Source organism: Nycticebus coucang, chromosome 6 (assembly GCF_027406575.1).
Source record: "Nycticebus coucang isolate mNycCou1 chromosome 6, mNycCou1.pri, whole genome shotgun sequence".
Lineage (NCBI taxonomy): Eukaryota > Metazoa > Chordata > Mammalia > Primates > Lorisidae > Nycticebus > Nycticebus coucang.
The window spans coordinates 122,976,565-122,991,910 of NC_069785.1; the positions used below are offsets into that span (position 1 = coordinate 122,976,565).

Consider the following 15,346-nt stretch of genomic DNA (forward strand, 5'->3'; position numbering starts at 1 on the left):
CCGAGGCGGAGAAGGTTTGCTCCTCCCGGACCCAGCAGCCGCGTTATACTGGAAGCTGCTCTCCCGGGCGGTTCGATTCCCAGCGCGTCCCGGGAACGTGTGTAATCGGCCTCTCGGCTCTCAAGCCTGCGGGCGGCTCGGCTCCCTCCGCCTCCATCCTCCCAGTAGTCCTCGCCCCCTCCCCCTCTCCCCGGAACCCGCGCTCGGCTCCGGGCTCCTGGGCTTCCTTCCCCCCTCCTTTTCCCGAGCAATGCCGCTCCCGGAGGGCGGGGCATGCAGTTATCCAGGTTGCGGGGCGGGCGGGCGGGCAGGAGGCGGCGGCCCGGGCCTCTGGATGGAGTAGCGGCGCCCGGGCGGCGGCGGCGTAGGCCCGAGCCTGGTATACAGATTGCGGGGCCGGCGGGCGCGGCCCGGCGCTCTGCCTAGCGGCCTGTAGGGTGCAGGCGGCCGGGCAGCGCCGAGCTGGTTAGGCAGGTTCCGGGGCCCTCTGGCCCCCCCCTCCGCCTCCCCGCCCCCCTGTGTTGTCGCCTCTCCCTCTCGCTGCTTCACTTCACGGGGCGAACATGGCGCACAGCTGTCGGTGGCGCTTCCCCGCCCGACCCGGGACCACTGGGGGCGGCGGCGGCGGGGGGCGCCGGGGCCTAGGGGGCGCCCCGCGGCAACGCGTCCCGGCCCTGCTGCTCCCCCCTGGGCCCCCGGTCGGCGGTGGCGGCCCCGGGGCGCCCCCCTCCCCCCCGGCGGTGGCGGCGGCGGCGGCGGGAAGCAGCGGGGCTGGGGTTCCAGGGGGAGCGGCCGCCGCCTCAGCAGCCTCTTCGTCGTCCGCCTCGTCTTCGTCTTCGTCATCGTCCTCAGCCTCCTCAGGGCCGGCCCTGCTCCGGGTGGGCCCGGGCTTCGACGCGGCGCTGCAGGTCTCGGCCGCCATCGGCACCAACCTGCGCCGGTTCCGGGCCGTGTTTGGGGAGAGCGGCGGGGGAGGCGGCAGCGGAGAGGTAAGGGGGCGAGGAACCCCCAGGTCCGGGGTCTCGACCCTCTGTGGCGCCCCCTGCCCTGCCCTATCTGTGATTGAAGAGCATCCCAATTCTGGGACCGTCTTGGGGTTCCTGACCCGAGGCAAATGGCCCTCCCATCTTGGGACCCCCATACAAGGCTGCAGACCCCCAGGTACCCCCACCCCAGGGTTTGGACCCATCTAACTGAGGGCGTCTGCCTCCCACCCACTTCCCCAGGACCCTTCCCCAAATCCCTTGGCACAGACCCCCTTGCCGGGGTTTCCCATCCCGGGACTGAACCCCTCCTCCCTTTCACAGATTACCTCATCCGAGCAAGATTCCTCCCTCCCTCCCTCCTAGAGACCTGATCCCGCCACATCCCCGCCTCCCTCTCTGGGCAGATGTGTTACTCCTAGGGCGGTTTTCCTCTCCGGCATCTTTCGGGGGATGGCCTCGTCCAGGGCCACGTTCTTCTCCTAGCCCTTGAGGGTCTATGTCCCTTGCAGCACCTCGCTTCCGAAAACCTGATGAACCCTCGCCCCATCTCCGGGCCAGGTCCCTACACTGCCAGCCACTCCCCCTTCCTTCACCTCCACCCCCCCTACCCCAAACGGTCAGATCCTCCTCCGACCCGCCCTACCCCACCGGGGGAAATCTCCTTTCCTCTCCACCTGGCCTCCCCGCACCTCCTTTCGCTCTGAAGATAACGGTGATCTCCTACAGCAGTCTCTTCCCCCATCTCACAGGGCTACAGTTTCTAGCCTCTTGGTAGCAGGGAATTACTCTACCTTCACTCCACCCTTTCCCTCCTTTAGATGGAAGGATTAGTGGCATCTTTGCGAGGAAAATAGTCCACTGTCCCCAAGGTTTAGAGAAGAGCGGCTTTCCACCACTCCCCCCGGGGAGGAGGCAGGCTTTCCCCCCAGCTCCGGGGAAGGGGGCCCTTGTGAGGGGAGGTGTTTGTGGGGGGACTTGGGCAGCATCCTCCCAGGGGAAGCAGCTGCTCTCCTACCCCACCCACTGCGCCTGAGAGCACGCAGTCTCCAACCCCAGCTCCCTCCCGCCCTTCTTTTCTCGCCATTTCATTATTGATCCACCTTTTCCTAGGCCAACCCTGGGGCTTGGAAGGGGTGGGGGGAAGCCAGGTTGGGGTGAGGAGAATAGATAAGGGACAGTTATACTTTAGTGTGGTGGTGGTTGCTTTGGGCTGAGAGAAAGGATTATGAAGCAAAGTTATTCCTCAGAGGGAGGGTTTAGGGTTCTCTCATTCTTAAAGGGGACCCAAGGTGGACTAAGGGTCGGAGCTTTGCCTCTTTTCCATTAGAACTGGGCTGAGAATGGGGATGCTTTTATGAGTATTATTCAGTCCCTTTAAGCAAAAAGGAAAGTTGCCCTGGGAAGGGAAGTTGAGTTCAGGTTCAGCCAGTGGCGTTGCGCATTTGTTTTCCATTGGATGCAGAAGGGGGAGTTTGAATGTAGGAGGGGAGAATGGGATGGGGGATGCCAGGAGGAGGAACAGCAGCTGCTTGGGGCTGAAGTGAAGGGGGGTAGGGGGTTGCTGCTCTGGAGTGCTCTTGATTGAAACAGAAAGGGAAAGATAACAACCAGCCGTTTCCTGCGTGTTCTGCTGTTGGTGCACACAAAATATCCTGGGCAATCCCCTGGTCCCCTATTATGCCCTGCACCCCTTTAGATTTATGGAAAGATCCTGGGAAGAAGGGGGAGGGAGGAGATCCAGGGACCCCAGCCCCTGCTTTCAAGGAGCTGGCATTTTTCAGTTGTTAGTCTTCCTGCCTCCTTTTTTTAATCGTTTCTAAGGCAGCCTGATCAGGAGACTGACAACAACCCGCCTTCTGACAGAGCAAGGAGGACATGATGGGGGCGTGTTCCTTGCTATGTAGCTAGCTAGCTGCAGCGTCCCCTTTCCCTGCCTCTCTCTGCTCTATCTCCACCTCCTTTTCCCAGCCTTCAGAAGGCAGCTGCAGTCAGCAGGGTTGTTTGAGACTATTTATTGGTTGCTGTAGATTATTATTTTTTTTTGAAAGGCCAATTCTGTATTTTTTAAGCTAACAACACAGATCCCATGTAGTTGGAGAACCAAAGGCCTCATACATGACAAAAAGACTGAACCGTTCAGGTTACTTGCATGGAGTTGGTGCTTAAATGTGAGTTGATTTTGCTTTTTTAAAAGATACGGCAGCAAAAAAAAAAAAAAAATAGACTTACTGACATTTCATTTACCTGCTTATTTTCAAAATTGAGACTTGTTTGGTTATGTGTAGAATTTTAGCCCCATGTATATTTGAGTATAAGAAAGTCTCTGTTAGGAGAAGTTAGTCTATTTTAAGAGGGATTCTAAGAAGCACTTTTTCTTGTTTAGCATGCTTATGTATTTTATATCGAAGGACCAAGAGTTCACATTCCAAATGTTATTATCACATATTCAAAAGCAAAGTTTCATGCTGACAGCTTTTCAAGAGACTGGTTAGAAAGAGAACCACCTGGATTCAGGGACCTAATGTCTGGGCACCAGAATATTTTATCTGTTGGTCTTTGATAAATACCTTCAAAGTTTTAATGAGGTGCTAATATTTTCTTACCCACTGACATTATGATATGATTGTAAACTAGTGTCTTATTTTGCTTAACAGTAGTACATAGTGTAAAGCTTGTCATGGAATCACAGTTATTTCAAAGACAATCATATTTATGAGTTTTTGTTCTTTGAAACTTTTTTTTTTTTTTGTAGAGACAGAGTTTCACCCTATGGCCCTCGGTAGAGTGCGGTGGCCTCACAGCTCACAGCAACCTCCAACTCCTGGGCTTAGGCGATTCTCTTGCCTCAGCCTCCCGAGTAGCGGGGACTACAGGCGCCCGCCACAACGCCCGGCTATTTTTTGGTTGCAGTTTGGCCGGGGCTGGGTTCGAACCCGCCACCCTCGGTATATGGGGCCGGCGCCCTACCGACTGAGCCACAGGCGCCACCCTGTTCTTTGAAACTTTTGCCTGTAGCTGTTATTATGAGAAGAGTGGTTGACTCCTTATATTAAACTTCAGTATTTTTTTCTAAGTTGGGCTTGAATGAGCTGTTGTTGCATGAGTAGAGTTTATGTGGTAGATTGAGACACTCTAGCATGCATTGATGGTATGTGTTCAGTACTGCTAAACCAAAGTGATGGTGTCCTTTGACCTAGTGGTTTTCAGTGTAGAAGACAAGCTTTTTTTTTAAAACATAGATTTATAATTCAATGACAGTTCCAAGGCAGAAATTTAGGGCTCACCCTTGGCTGACAAAATCCTAAAGATTGCTTCTCAGAACTCAGCCACAGTTCAGTGTCAAATCGTTTCTGGATTCATGAAGAAATGGTTGTAGGACCCAAAATGATTCTAATCTCTTTCAATTCTGGTTTACTTTAAGTGAATAATGACTATAACTCACCTATAACAAAACCTAAGTTCATACTTCTAAAATTAAATGACGTCACTTGCTATTTGAACTCTGTTTGCCATTGGAGACATGTCCTTCACCACCATTAGTTCCTAAGTATGAATTAAATATCTCTTTGGGTAGTAACTGTATTTAAGAGTTTTTCATGACTAAATTCTATCAGAATGGTATCTTAAAAAATACATAGGTGTTGCTGATCTTTTATTTGAGATTTCTGAATGACAAGAAATAGAATTAAAGTTGTATTTTATTGAGCACTGTAAGAAATCATAGAAGTCCATTTTTTGGCCTTTCCTCTCCCCTTCCCTTTCTATTGTCAGTGTTCCAATTTTTGAAGATTATCTCATGTCCTACTACTATACTTTGCCATCTAAATAAACATAGTACAGCAGCATCCTTTCTGTTGACTAGAATTTGGAGTGTTTTAATATAAACCACAGAAAGAGTTCATTTATCAGCAGCTAGTCTCTGTCTATTAATTTTATAACCCAGTATCTTACCTACCATTTCACAAAATGTTAAAGTAGATATAAATGAAACTGAATTGCAAGGTTGGTGTGTATTTCAAATTGCAGTTTAGTTCACGGTGACTGAGGCGGGCTTTTGGGTTGGCTTTGAACAGACGGTAGTCCTGTGGCTGAAAGGTAGGTGGAGAGTGTGTTTCTTTTTTTCTTCTTTATTTTAATGTTCTCTGGGCATTTGTACTGAGAGTAGGAGTTGCACCTTCATTGCCTTTACAGCTAATCTTGAAATTGGCAGAAGGAAAATGAAGCAGAGAACATGGTGAAGTGGAATATCCCTCAGGGTGGGAGTCGGTGGTTGTGGGCTCTCGTCTCAGTTATTTCTGTCACTGACCAGTTATGAGACCTAACCTTAAATTTCTGATCTGTAAAATGAAAAGGTTGGACTAAATAGCTCATGAATCTTCTGAGTTGCAGTATTCTAATTCCTTTCAATTATATAATTTTTTGGTCGGATCCGAATTTCTTATTCTGAGTTTATTGCAAGAGTCAGCATCAGAGAGCACTGTTTGGTGATTTTTTAATATCAGATTGTTTATTTGCCCATTCATTTGGCATTGTATTAGGGCAAATTTCACATTGATGAGAAAGTTTTCACTGGGTGGAAAAAAATGTAAGGACTTTGATGAAGTTGATCCGTTTCATTTATAAGAAGAATAAGGATAACATTTTAAATATGGTTCATAGAACCTATAGAACCCTAGGCATTATCTGGTGTATAGAGACCCCTTATTTGGCTAAATTTATTTTCATGTTTTCATGGTGGTGGATTCCTGACTATCCAAAAAAGGAGTTATTTTCATTCTATGTGTTGTAGTCCTTTATGTGTGTGAGCTTTTAAATGAAAAGAAAAATTCAGTATAGCAATGCATTTATAAATCCAAAGTGATGGTACCTACTTTGTAGGAAGTGGTTGTTAATATGGTCTGAAATGAAGTACTTTCTACTGGGCATTAGAAAGGCAATCTTTGGAACTTTTCTTCATCTCTCACTGAATACCACGTGTCCCCATCTTTCCTTCTATTTAATTATTTTAAGGTACATGCTCTTGGAGGAAATCAGCATTCACAGAAGAGTGAATTTATCTTCTGATTAGAAGTTGAGAGAAAATGGTCCCATCTTGACTTAATTCTCATCTCTGCTCACCTCACCTTGGAGCTGTCCTTCCATAGAGCATTTGTGCAGACTCTATACCAATTGCCTCCCTTGCCCTGTGGTTAGTGCTTTGCTTGCTCAGAGGCGTAACAGGCTGCAGTGCCTCTCTCTTTTGGAAACTCGCTGTGTTTTAATTGTAGGTCTCCTAATTAAGATCTCTTTGTGCCTGCCCACATTCCACTAGTGTTGGCACAGAACTTCAGCTTCCTTCCAGCACTTAACTGAAGGCCTTCAGTCAGGCCTTTTGTGAATATCTTGTCTCTTTCCATTCTTCCTCTGCCAAGGTGGAGAGTCCGGTGGCGGAAGCATTATGACTATCACTATTTTGGGAGGAATTTATTGGAGGATTGCTCGGATGGGACCTTCCTTTGTTCGCATATGTTATTTTCAGGGATTAAGAAAGGTTAAAGTACTAATGAGTCTGGCATGGACGTACCTACATTTTAATAAGATTCTTAACCCTGTAGGCACCAGTAGGGAACAGGAAGCCTAAGGGTGAACCCTCTTAAAAACTATTTGCTTGGATCTTATCTAGACTAGTTTATGAAGCACGATAAATGAAGTCTTATCATGGAGTAAATCACAGACTTGTGATTTTTGTGAAGTAGTTGTACACCAATCAATTGAAATTATTGATTACTTCTAAAATTGTATCAGATTTTGAAACATAGACTGAATGACAGTTTTGAGATTTGAATTAACTTTTTTTATTAGAAAAGACTTTAGTGGCAGGTATTGTGGCCCCCACCTATAAACCTAACAGTTTGGGAGGTTGAAGTAGAAGGATCACTTGAAGCCAAGAGTTCAAGACCAGCCTGGGCAACATAGTAAGATCCTCTCTCTACAAATAAAAAATTTGGCCGGGCTCACTGGCTCATGCCTGTAGTGCCTAGCACTCTGGGAGGCTGAGGTGGGAGGAAGTTGGAAGTTTGAGACTAATCTGAATAAGAATGAGACCCCTTCTGTACTAAAAATAGCTGGGTGTGGTAGTCAGTGCCTCTAGTCTCATTTGCTTCTAAAAACTAATTCTACAGTTGGAAGAGCTGAAGCAGAAGGATCACTTGACCCCAGGAATTTGAGGTTACACATGAGCTATGATGACACCATTGCACTCTAGCCAGGGTGACAGAGTAATAACTCTGTCTCAAAAAAATAATAATAATAATAATTTTTTTTTTTAATTATCCAGGCATGTACCTGTAATCCTAGCTACTTGGGAGATTGAGGTGGGAGAGTTCACTTGAGCCTAGGAATTCAAGGCTTCAGTGAACTATGATAGGTCCTTGCAGTTCAGCCTGGGCAACAAAGCCATACCAGGTGTTTTAAAAAAAGACGACTTTTTAAAAAAAGTAAAGACTTTTATTTATTTTTTTTTTTGCAGTTTTTGGCTGGGCCAGTTTTGAACCCGCCACCTCTGGTATTATGAGGCCGGCACCCTACTCACTGAGCCACAGGCACCGCCCAAGACTTTAGTAGTTTCCATAAATTGTTGAACTAACTGAGAATACCTTTACAGGCTCTAATATTTCTTGAAAAGTGCAGGAATTGGCTAGACTACTAGAGTAATTTCAGAACAAGATAGAATAAATTTTCTGGAAGAAGTAGTTTGATTTTAGTTTTCATCATCTTATTGCTTTAAATATGGTATGTATTACCAGACCTCTGTGTGACTTGCTAGAGAAAATGCACTCTTTTATTGAGAAAAAGGAATCTTAAATTCTTCACCTGGACCCAGATGGTTTCCTTGATCACATCGGTATGAGGTAGGCAGACAAAGGGCTAGTTTTGTTGTTATTGTCATTTCATTAGTTGTGACGAAGTCCTGAAAGAAGGAAGTAGAGGATCTTTTATGGCATGCATGAAATAAAGCTGGAGGCCTGTGGTCTTATACCTGAGTGGGTGGTTTTATGGCCCAATTCTCTAATTACTGTCCTTTATGACTGGATGCTACTGGCCCTGTGGCTGAGGTAGAGTATGCTGGGAATACAAGAGAAAAGGGTCCTTTTGTGCTTTTTCATTTCCCCATCAATAAGGTCTCTGAGAAAGCCCTGAGGAAATACACAACACTTGGTCTGAGGGAATGACATCCCATAAAATGGTTCTTTATGTTTTTGAAAAGGATGAGCTACTTTTCTTGACCTATCCAAAGAAATCCATACCAGCACTGTTAAATATTTCAGTAAGCTTTTTACCTTGTCAGGTTACACACCAGAGAAGCCAACCATGAGGCTGTAGCTGCTGCCAAACGTTTGCTTCTAAAAACTGATACTACAGTTGAAAGAAGAATTTTGCTGTCTGATTTATAATTGTTGTGGATGATTTAAGAAGTCCCCTTATAGGATTGGTATAAAACGTCTTAGAGGCCAAACTTGGTTTAACTTAGTTGTTGAGTTCTTTTAGTTTTAAAGAAATAGTTAACAAAGGTATAAGTTAGTTGGCAGTCTTCTGTGCAGCGTATGAAAATTCCCCTTTCCTTGAAATGAGTAGTTGTTTTTCTGTTTGACAAATAGACGGAAGGGACTTCCCCAGATACGCAGATCTTACCTTTAATTATTGCTACAGCACTACCTTGTGAGGTACCAGTGGGTAGCATCTAGTCCACTGGTACTTATTTCAGGAGTTGGAGTTTCTTCCATATGTAGTATTTTATCTGTTTTTCTGTGTTTGTTGGAATGTTTGGGTGTGGATGTTTTGATGTTTTTCAACAGCAGACTGTTTTAGAGAGATCCCACCGTTGTTATCCATGCCTTGCTGAAGCATTATTGTTTCATTCTCACTTTACAGCATCAAAGTAATTTTGGCTTTCTTTCTTTCTTTTTTTTTTTTTTGTAGAGACAGAGTCTCACTTTATGGCCCTCGGTAGAGTGCCATGGCATCACACAGCTCACAGCAACCTCCAACTCCTGGGCTTAAGCTATTCTCTTGCCTCAGCCTCCCGAGTAGCTGGGACTACAGGCGCCCGCCACAACACCCAGCTATTTTTTGGTTGCAGTTCAGCCGAGGCCAGGTTTGAACCCACCACCCTCGGTATATGGGGCCAGCGCCTTACCAACTGAGCCACAGGCGCCGCCCTTGGCTTTCTTTCTTGAATTAGGAGAGTAATATTACTTGTAAGAAATGTTTTTATCTTTTCTAGGACTTGCCATAATAAAAAAAAAGTGTTTTTGGAGAAAATTCTTTCCATTAGGTTCTCCTTTGATTTATCTCACTTCTAAAACCTAGGGAGTAGTTAATCATATCTATAATAAATATCTTACACCTGCAGAAATTAAAATTTACACATTAACTTCTGCCCATCCTTGATTATTGACTGATTTTTAGATCAAACCCAGATACTGTCCCTAGATTACTGTCTTTAATTATAAGCAGTAAAACCTTGTGGATAACATCTCTTTAAGCTTAGATAATGAGGAAATCCTTTTGTAATCTCTTTGGCTGGATTTTTTATTTGTGCATATATAAATACCTTTACAAAGGACAGGTGGAATCTCATAATCTAATCTGTAATAGTGTGAGATAGTATAGCACAGTAATTAAGAGTTGTTTTTTTTTTTTTTTTTTGTAGAGACAGAGTTTCACTTTATTGCCCCGGTAAAGTGTCATGGCATCACACAGCTCACAGCAACCTCCAACTCCTGGCCTTAGGCGATTCTCCTGCCTCAGCCTCCCGAGTAGCTGGGACTACAGGCGCCCGCCACAACACCCGGCTATTTTTTTGTTGCAGTTTGGCCGGGGCTGGGTTTGAACCCGCCACCCTCGGTATATGGGGCCGGCGCCCTGCTCACTGATCCACAGGCGCCGCCCAGTAATTAAAGAGTTGTTAAGATTATGGACTGGGGTTCAAATCTTAGCTCAGCTGTTTATAATCTGAATGACCTTAGAAAAGTTTGTTAGCTTCTTTATGCCTCAGTTTCTTCACTTGTGAATTAGGGGTGTTCATCCTTCATAACATTATTGTGAGGCTTAATGGAGATCATGTTTGCAAAGTACTTAGCACTCTGCCTGGTGCATGGGAAACCATAATTATTATTAGAACTGAGAAACTGAAAGAATGTGAGTGCTGTAATCTTTCGTCAGCAAGGTATTGGTCTTTATTACGCTGAAATATACCTGCATATGTGTGTATACGAACACCTATTGAAGTGCTGTAATTTCACCTTTAGAATGTTCTTGATTTTGGTCTGGGTGTTAAGTTCATGTATAAACTATGAAGAACCAAAATGAAGCTCCAGCCACCCGTGTTGGTAATAGTAGATGCCATTGGTATCCAACTAAAACATAACGAGATAGGGCAAAAAAGGGAGAAAAGAGAGCAAGACAGTAAATAGGCAGGTAGGAAACCAAGGAGCAGGGAAGACAGTGTTTCTTCTTCCATGAGTTGCAGAATTATTAGGCCAAGGCAGCTATTTTGGGGTTGCTGCTTTTGGTGGCTATAACTAGTGTTCCTGATCTTTTTGTGAGTATGAGAACTGGGTGATCACTTAAAACAACTTTGAGGGGCTACGTGCAGTGGCCCAGGCCTGTGATCCTAACCTTCTGGGAGGCCAAGGTGGGTGGATTACTGAGTTCAGGAGTTCAAGACCAACCTGAGCAAGGGGGAGACCCCATCTCTAAAAAAAAATAGCCAGGTGGGTGGTGGGCGCCTGTAGTCCCAGCTACTTGGGAGGCTGAGGCAAGAGGATCTCTTAAGCTCAAGAGTTTCAGCTTGCTGTGAACTATGACGCCAAGGGTGACTAAGTGGGGTGACTTAGCCAGAGTAACTAAGTGGGGCTCTGTCTCAAAAACAGACAAACAAACACGAACAACTTTGAGGCTCCTTAGGGTTCTTGGCCCTTAAGTTGTCATTGTTTTGAGATAGAGTCTCACTCAGTTGCCCTAGGGTTGAGTGCAGTGGAGTCATAGCTCACAGCAACCTCGAACTCTTGGGTTCAAGCAATTCTCTTGCCTCAGCCTCTCTGGTAGCTGGGACTACAGCATCCATCACTACCCCCAGCTATTTTTTTAGAGACAAGTGTCTTTTTTTTTTTTTTGTAGAGACAGAGTCTCACTTTATGGCCCTCGGTAGAGTGCCGTGGCCTCACACAGCTCACAGCAACCTCCAACTCCTGGGCTTAAGCGATTCTCTTGCCTCAGCTTCCTGAGTAGCTAGGACTAGAGGCGCCCGCCACAACGCCCAGCTATTTTTTGGTTGCAGTTCAGCCGGGGCCAGGTTTGAACCCGCCACCCTCTGTATATGGGGCCGGCGCCTTACCGACTGAGCCACAGGCGCCGCCCTAGAGACAAGTGTCTTGCTCTAGCTCAGGCTGGTCTTGAACCTGTGAGCTTAGGCAGTCCACCCACTTTAGCCTCCCAGAGTGCTAGGATTACAAGTGTGAGCCACCGCTCCTGGTCTGGCTCCTAGATTTTGATCCATTAGTCTATACGTGGTGTGACTATTTGACATTTGTTCTCAAGTTTCATCCAAGGGAGAATGAGTGCTGGTCTTCAGAAATTAATGCAATTAGCAATTTGATTATAGAGGAAATGCTAAGTTGTAGGTTGTCACGTTTGGGGGGTTGTAACTTGAGAAATAAAAATAACCACAAATAGAGCGGTTAAAAACAGATTAAAGTTTAAGAATAACTAGTAGAAGTTAGTATGATTTGGGAGGAAAAATACCAGCGCTGCTGTATTTCTGTTTTAAAAAAGGGTTTTATTTATTTAAATTTTTTTTTTTTTTTGCAGTTTTTTGGCCAGGGCTGGGTTTGAACCCGCCACCTCCGACATACGGGGCTGGCGCCCTACTCCTTTGAGCCATAGGCGCCGCCCTATTTATTTATTTTGAAACAGAGTCTCACTTTGTGACCCTCTGTAGAGTACAGTGGTATTGTAGTTCACAGCAACCTCAAACTCTTGGGTTCAAGTGATTCTCTTGCCTCAGCCTCCTAAGTAGCTGGGACTCTAGGCACCCAACACAATGCCCAGCTATTTTTTAGAGATGGGGTCTCGCTGTAACTCAAGCTGGTCTTGAACCCATGAGCTGAGGCAATCCCTCTGCCTTGGCCTCCCAGAGTGCTGGGATTACAGGCGTGGGTTGAAATAGGTTTTTTGTTTTTTTTTTTAAGAGATAGAGTCTCACTCTGTCGCCCTCAGTAGAGTTCTATGGCTACACAGCTCACAACAACCTCCAGCTCTTGGACTCAGGCCATTCTCTTGCCTCAGCCTCCCGAGTAGCTGGACTACAGGCGCCTGCCACAACGCCCAGCTATTTTTTTTTTTTTTTTTTTTGTAGAGACAGAGTCTCACTTTATAGCCCTCGGTAGAGTGCCATGGCATCACACAGCTCACAGCAACCTCTAACTCCTGGGCTTAAGCGATTCTCTTGCCTCAGCCTCCTGAGTAGCTGGGACTACAGGCACCCGCCACAACGCCCGGCTATTTTTTTTTTTTTTTTTGGTTGCAGTTCAGCCGGGGCTGGGTTTGAACCTGCCACCCTCGGTATATGGGGCCGGCGCCTTCCCAACTGAGCCACAGGCGCCACCCACGCCCAGCTATTTTTTTGTTGCAGTTTGGCCTGGGCCGGGTTTGAACCTGCCATCCACGGTATATGGGGCCGGCACCCTACCCACTGAGCCATGGGTGCCGCCCTTAGTTTAAGTTTCTGTTACCTTTGCATGGATTGTTGTGGAGATCTCCTAACTGATCTCCCGCCTTTCTTTCTACCCTACACAGTATTGCCAATGGTTTTCTTAAATGCAGGTCTGATTATGTTACTTTATTCCTAAAACCCTTTGACTTCTCACTCAACATGAAATAAAATTTAAAATTCTTATCCCTTCATAATCTAGCTGGCCCACATTTCTGTATTTTGAACGGTATCTTCTGAATGCACATTCTCATTATGTGCTTCAGCCCCACTGGACTGCCGAACTTATTAGGTGTTCTCCACATTCTTTGTGTATCTATTTGCCTTTATACCTTTGGTAAAGCTTCTTCCTTGCCTTAAAGAATGTTCCCCCCCCCTTTTTTTTTTTGTAGAGACAGAGTTTCATTTTATGGCCCTCGGTAGAGTGCCATGGCATCACACAACTCACAGCAACCTCCAACTCCTGGGCTTAAGCGATTCTCTTGCCTCAGCCTCCCGAGTAGCTGGGACTACAGGCGCCCACCACAACGCCTGGCTATCCCCCCTTTTGTTTTTTTTGCACACAGAGTCTCAAGCTGTTGCCCTGGATAGCGTGCTATGGCATCACAGCTCACAGCAACCTTAAACTCTTGGGCTTAAGCGATTCTCTTGCCTTAGCCTCCCAAGTAGCTGGGACTACAGGCGCCCACCCAATGCCTGGCTATTTTGTTGTTGCAGTTGTCATTGTTGTTTGGCCGGCTCAGGCTGGATTTGAACCCACCAGCTCTGGTGTATGTGGCTGGCGCTCTAGCCACTGACCTACAGGCGCTGAGCCAAACTTTCCCATTTTGACCTGCTTTTGGCTTATTTTCCGTGACTCAACTCAGATCCCCAGATCATAATCCTTCCATGAAGCTTTCATAGGTACTCCTACTTGTTGAAACTCAATTCTTTCCTGTTTTCTTACTGTACTTTTATACCTTACCTTGAACGAAGTTACCCCAGGATACCTTATGTTGTGATACTTTTGAATTTGTCTTTGTCCCATTAAGAAGTGGACGTGAACAAGACTACTAGCAGAATAATTCTGACTAATTAAAAAAAGACTATGGGTGGCGCCTGTGGCTCAAAGGGGTAGAGCGCCAGCCCCATATGCCGGAGGTGGTGGGTTCAAACCCAGCCCCGGCCAGAAACTGAAAAAAAAAAAAAAAACCCAAGAAAAACTAAACTAAGTATGGCAGAGGAAAAGTGTTAAGAGCCATTGTAGGACATTTTCATAAAGGTACTGATGGGGTTTCGAAAGTGATGTTGAGGTATCCTAATGGGATGGCATTATCTTTTATGTAGATAAGTACTTAGCACTGATCATCCCCTTACTTGAGTGTTGTTTCCATTTCTAGGTTCCTCAACTTAAAAGGGATGAGGAGACCTTGGAGACGGTTCTGAGGAGACTCAAAAGATGATTATATGACTGGAAGTCAGTCCTATGAGGAAAGGTTGAGAGAATGAAAGGTTAAGAGGCAACTTAAAAATTCTTCAAAAAACATGAATGGATCCATTATTAGGAATGGTAACAAGCTGTTTTCCAGTCCCATTGGTACTAGAATAAGAGAAAATAGGTTTGAAGTGAAGCAAGGGATAGTTGTGTAAAGAACTTGTTGCTAATGATGGTTGTCATTATAGTGATAGTAGAAAGATTACCAAGATAGACCGGGCACAGTGGCTCACGCCTGTAATGCTAGCACTCTGGGAGGCCAAGGCAGGTGGATTGCCTGAGCTTAGGAGTTTGAGACCAGCCTGAGCAGGAGCAAGACCCTGTCTCTAAAAAATAGCCAGGAGTTGTGAAGAGTGTCAGTAATCCCAGCTACTTGGGAGGCTGATACAAGAGGATTGCTTGAACCCAAGAGTTTGAGGTTGCTGTGAGCTTTTACGACACAGTACTCTACTCAGGGTGACAAAGTGAGATTCTGTCTCCAAAAAAAGAAAAAAAAGATTACCAAAATAATTTTATCATCTTCTCTAGAGGTATATATTTTAAAGTACAATATTACCTTTATACATATAAAATGACCTCTCAAGCTGCTGCCTTCTGTGAATTAATAAATATATTCTTACGCAGCTCCTTCAGCACATGGATCATGTTTTATACTTTTTAATATTCCCCAAGGGGTCCTCGGGCCTCATCACTCTCTAAGAAGTATTTGTTTTGAATTGTCTATTTATAGCAATAATTAATGTTTAGTAGTAAGCTTCCAGAGAAATGTCTTTATGAAATAATGATTTCGGGGCGGCACCTGTGGCTCAAGGAGTAGGGCGCCGGTCCCATATGCCGGAGGTGGCGGGTTCAAACCCAGCCCTGGCCAAAAAACCAAAAAGAAAAAAAGAAAGAAATAATGATTTCGTAGTGATTTTATAAGGAGAATAAAAATTTCCTAAGTGGAGCTAAGAGAGAAATCTTAAACATCAGGAGAAACCGGGAAAACAGTAGGTGTGATTTCAATATAGGAAACATATAAGTATTTGTAGCTTTTTTGTTCATTTTCAGTCATAATTTAAAGAGATATGCTTCAGAATATCCCTAGTTAAGGGTTATCACTGCTGTGGATATATTTTAGCAAGTGCTTGTAAA

The 15,346-nt window shown here is 45.5% G+C and overlaps 1 protein-coding gene across 5 annotated transcripts in view; it reads left to right on the forward strand.

The window, feature by feature from the left end:
• The first annotated feature begins 525 nt into the window (after positions 1–525).
• The window catches only part of KMT2A (lysine methyltransferase 2A), a 104,658-nt gene continuing 89,837 nt past the window's right edge, over positions 526–15,346 (forward strand). For 3 of the 5 annotated variants that reach the window (XM_053593735.1, XM_053593737.1, XM_053593736.1), the window contains exons 1-2: positions 526–989; positions 3,056–3,154. In XM_053593735.1, coding sequence (XP_053449710.1) covers positions 564–989; positions 3,056–3,154 — 525 coding nt within the window. In that variant the 5' untranslated portion in view covers positions 526–563. The remainder of the gene's footprint in view (positions 990–3,055; positions 3,155–15,346) is intronic. The other 2 variants (XM_053593738.1, XM_053593739.1) reach the window with 1 other exon arrangement.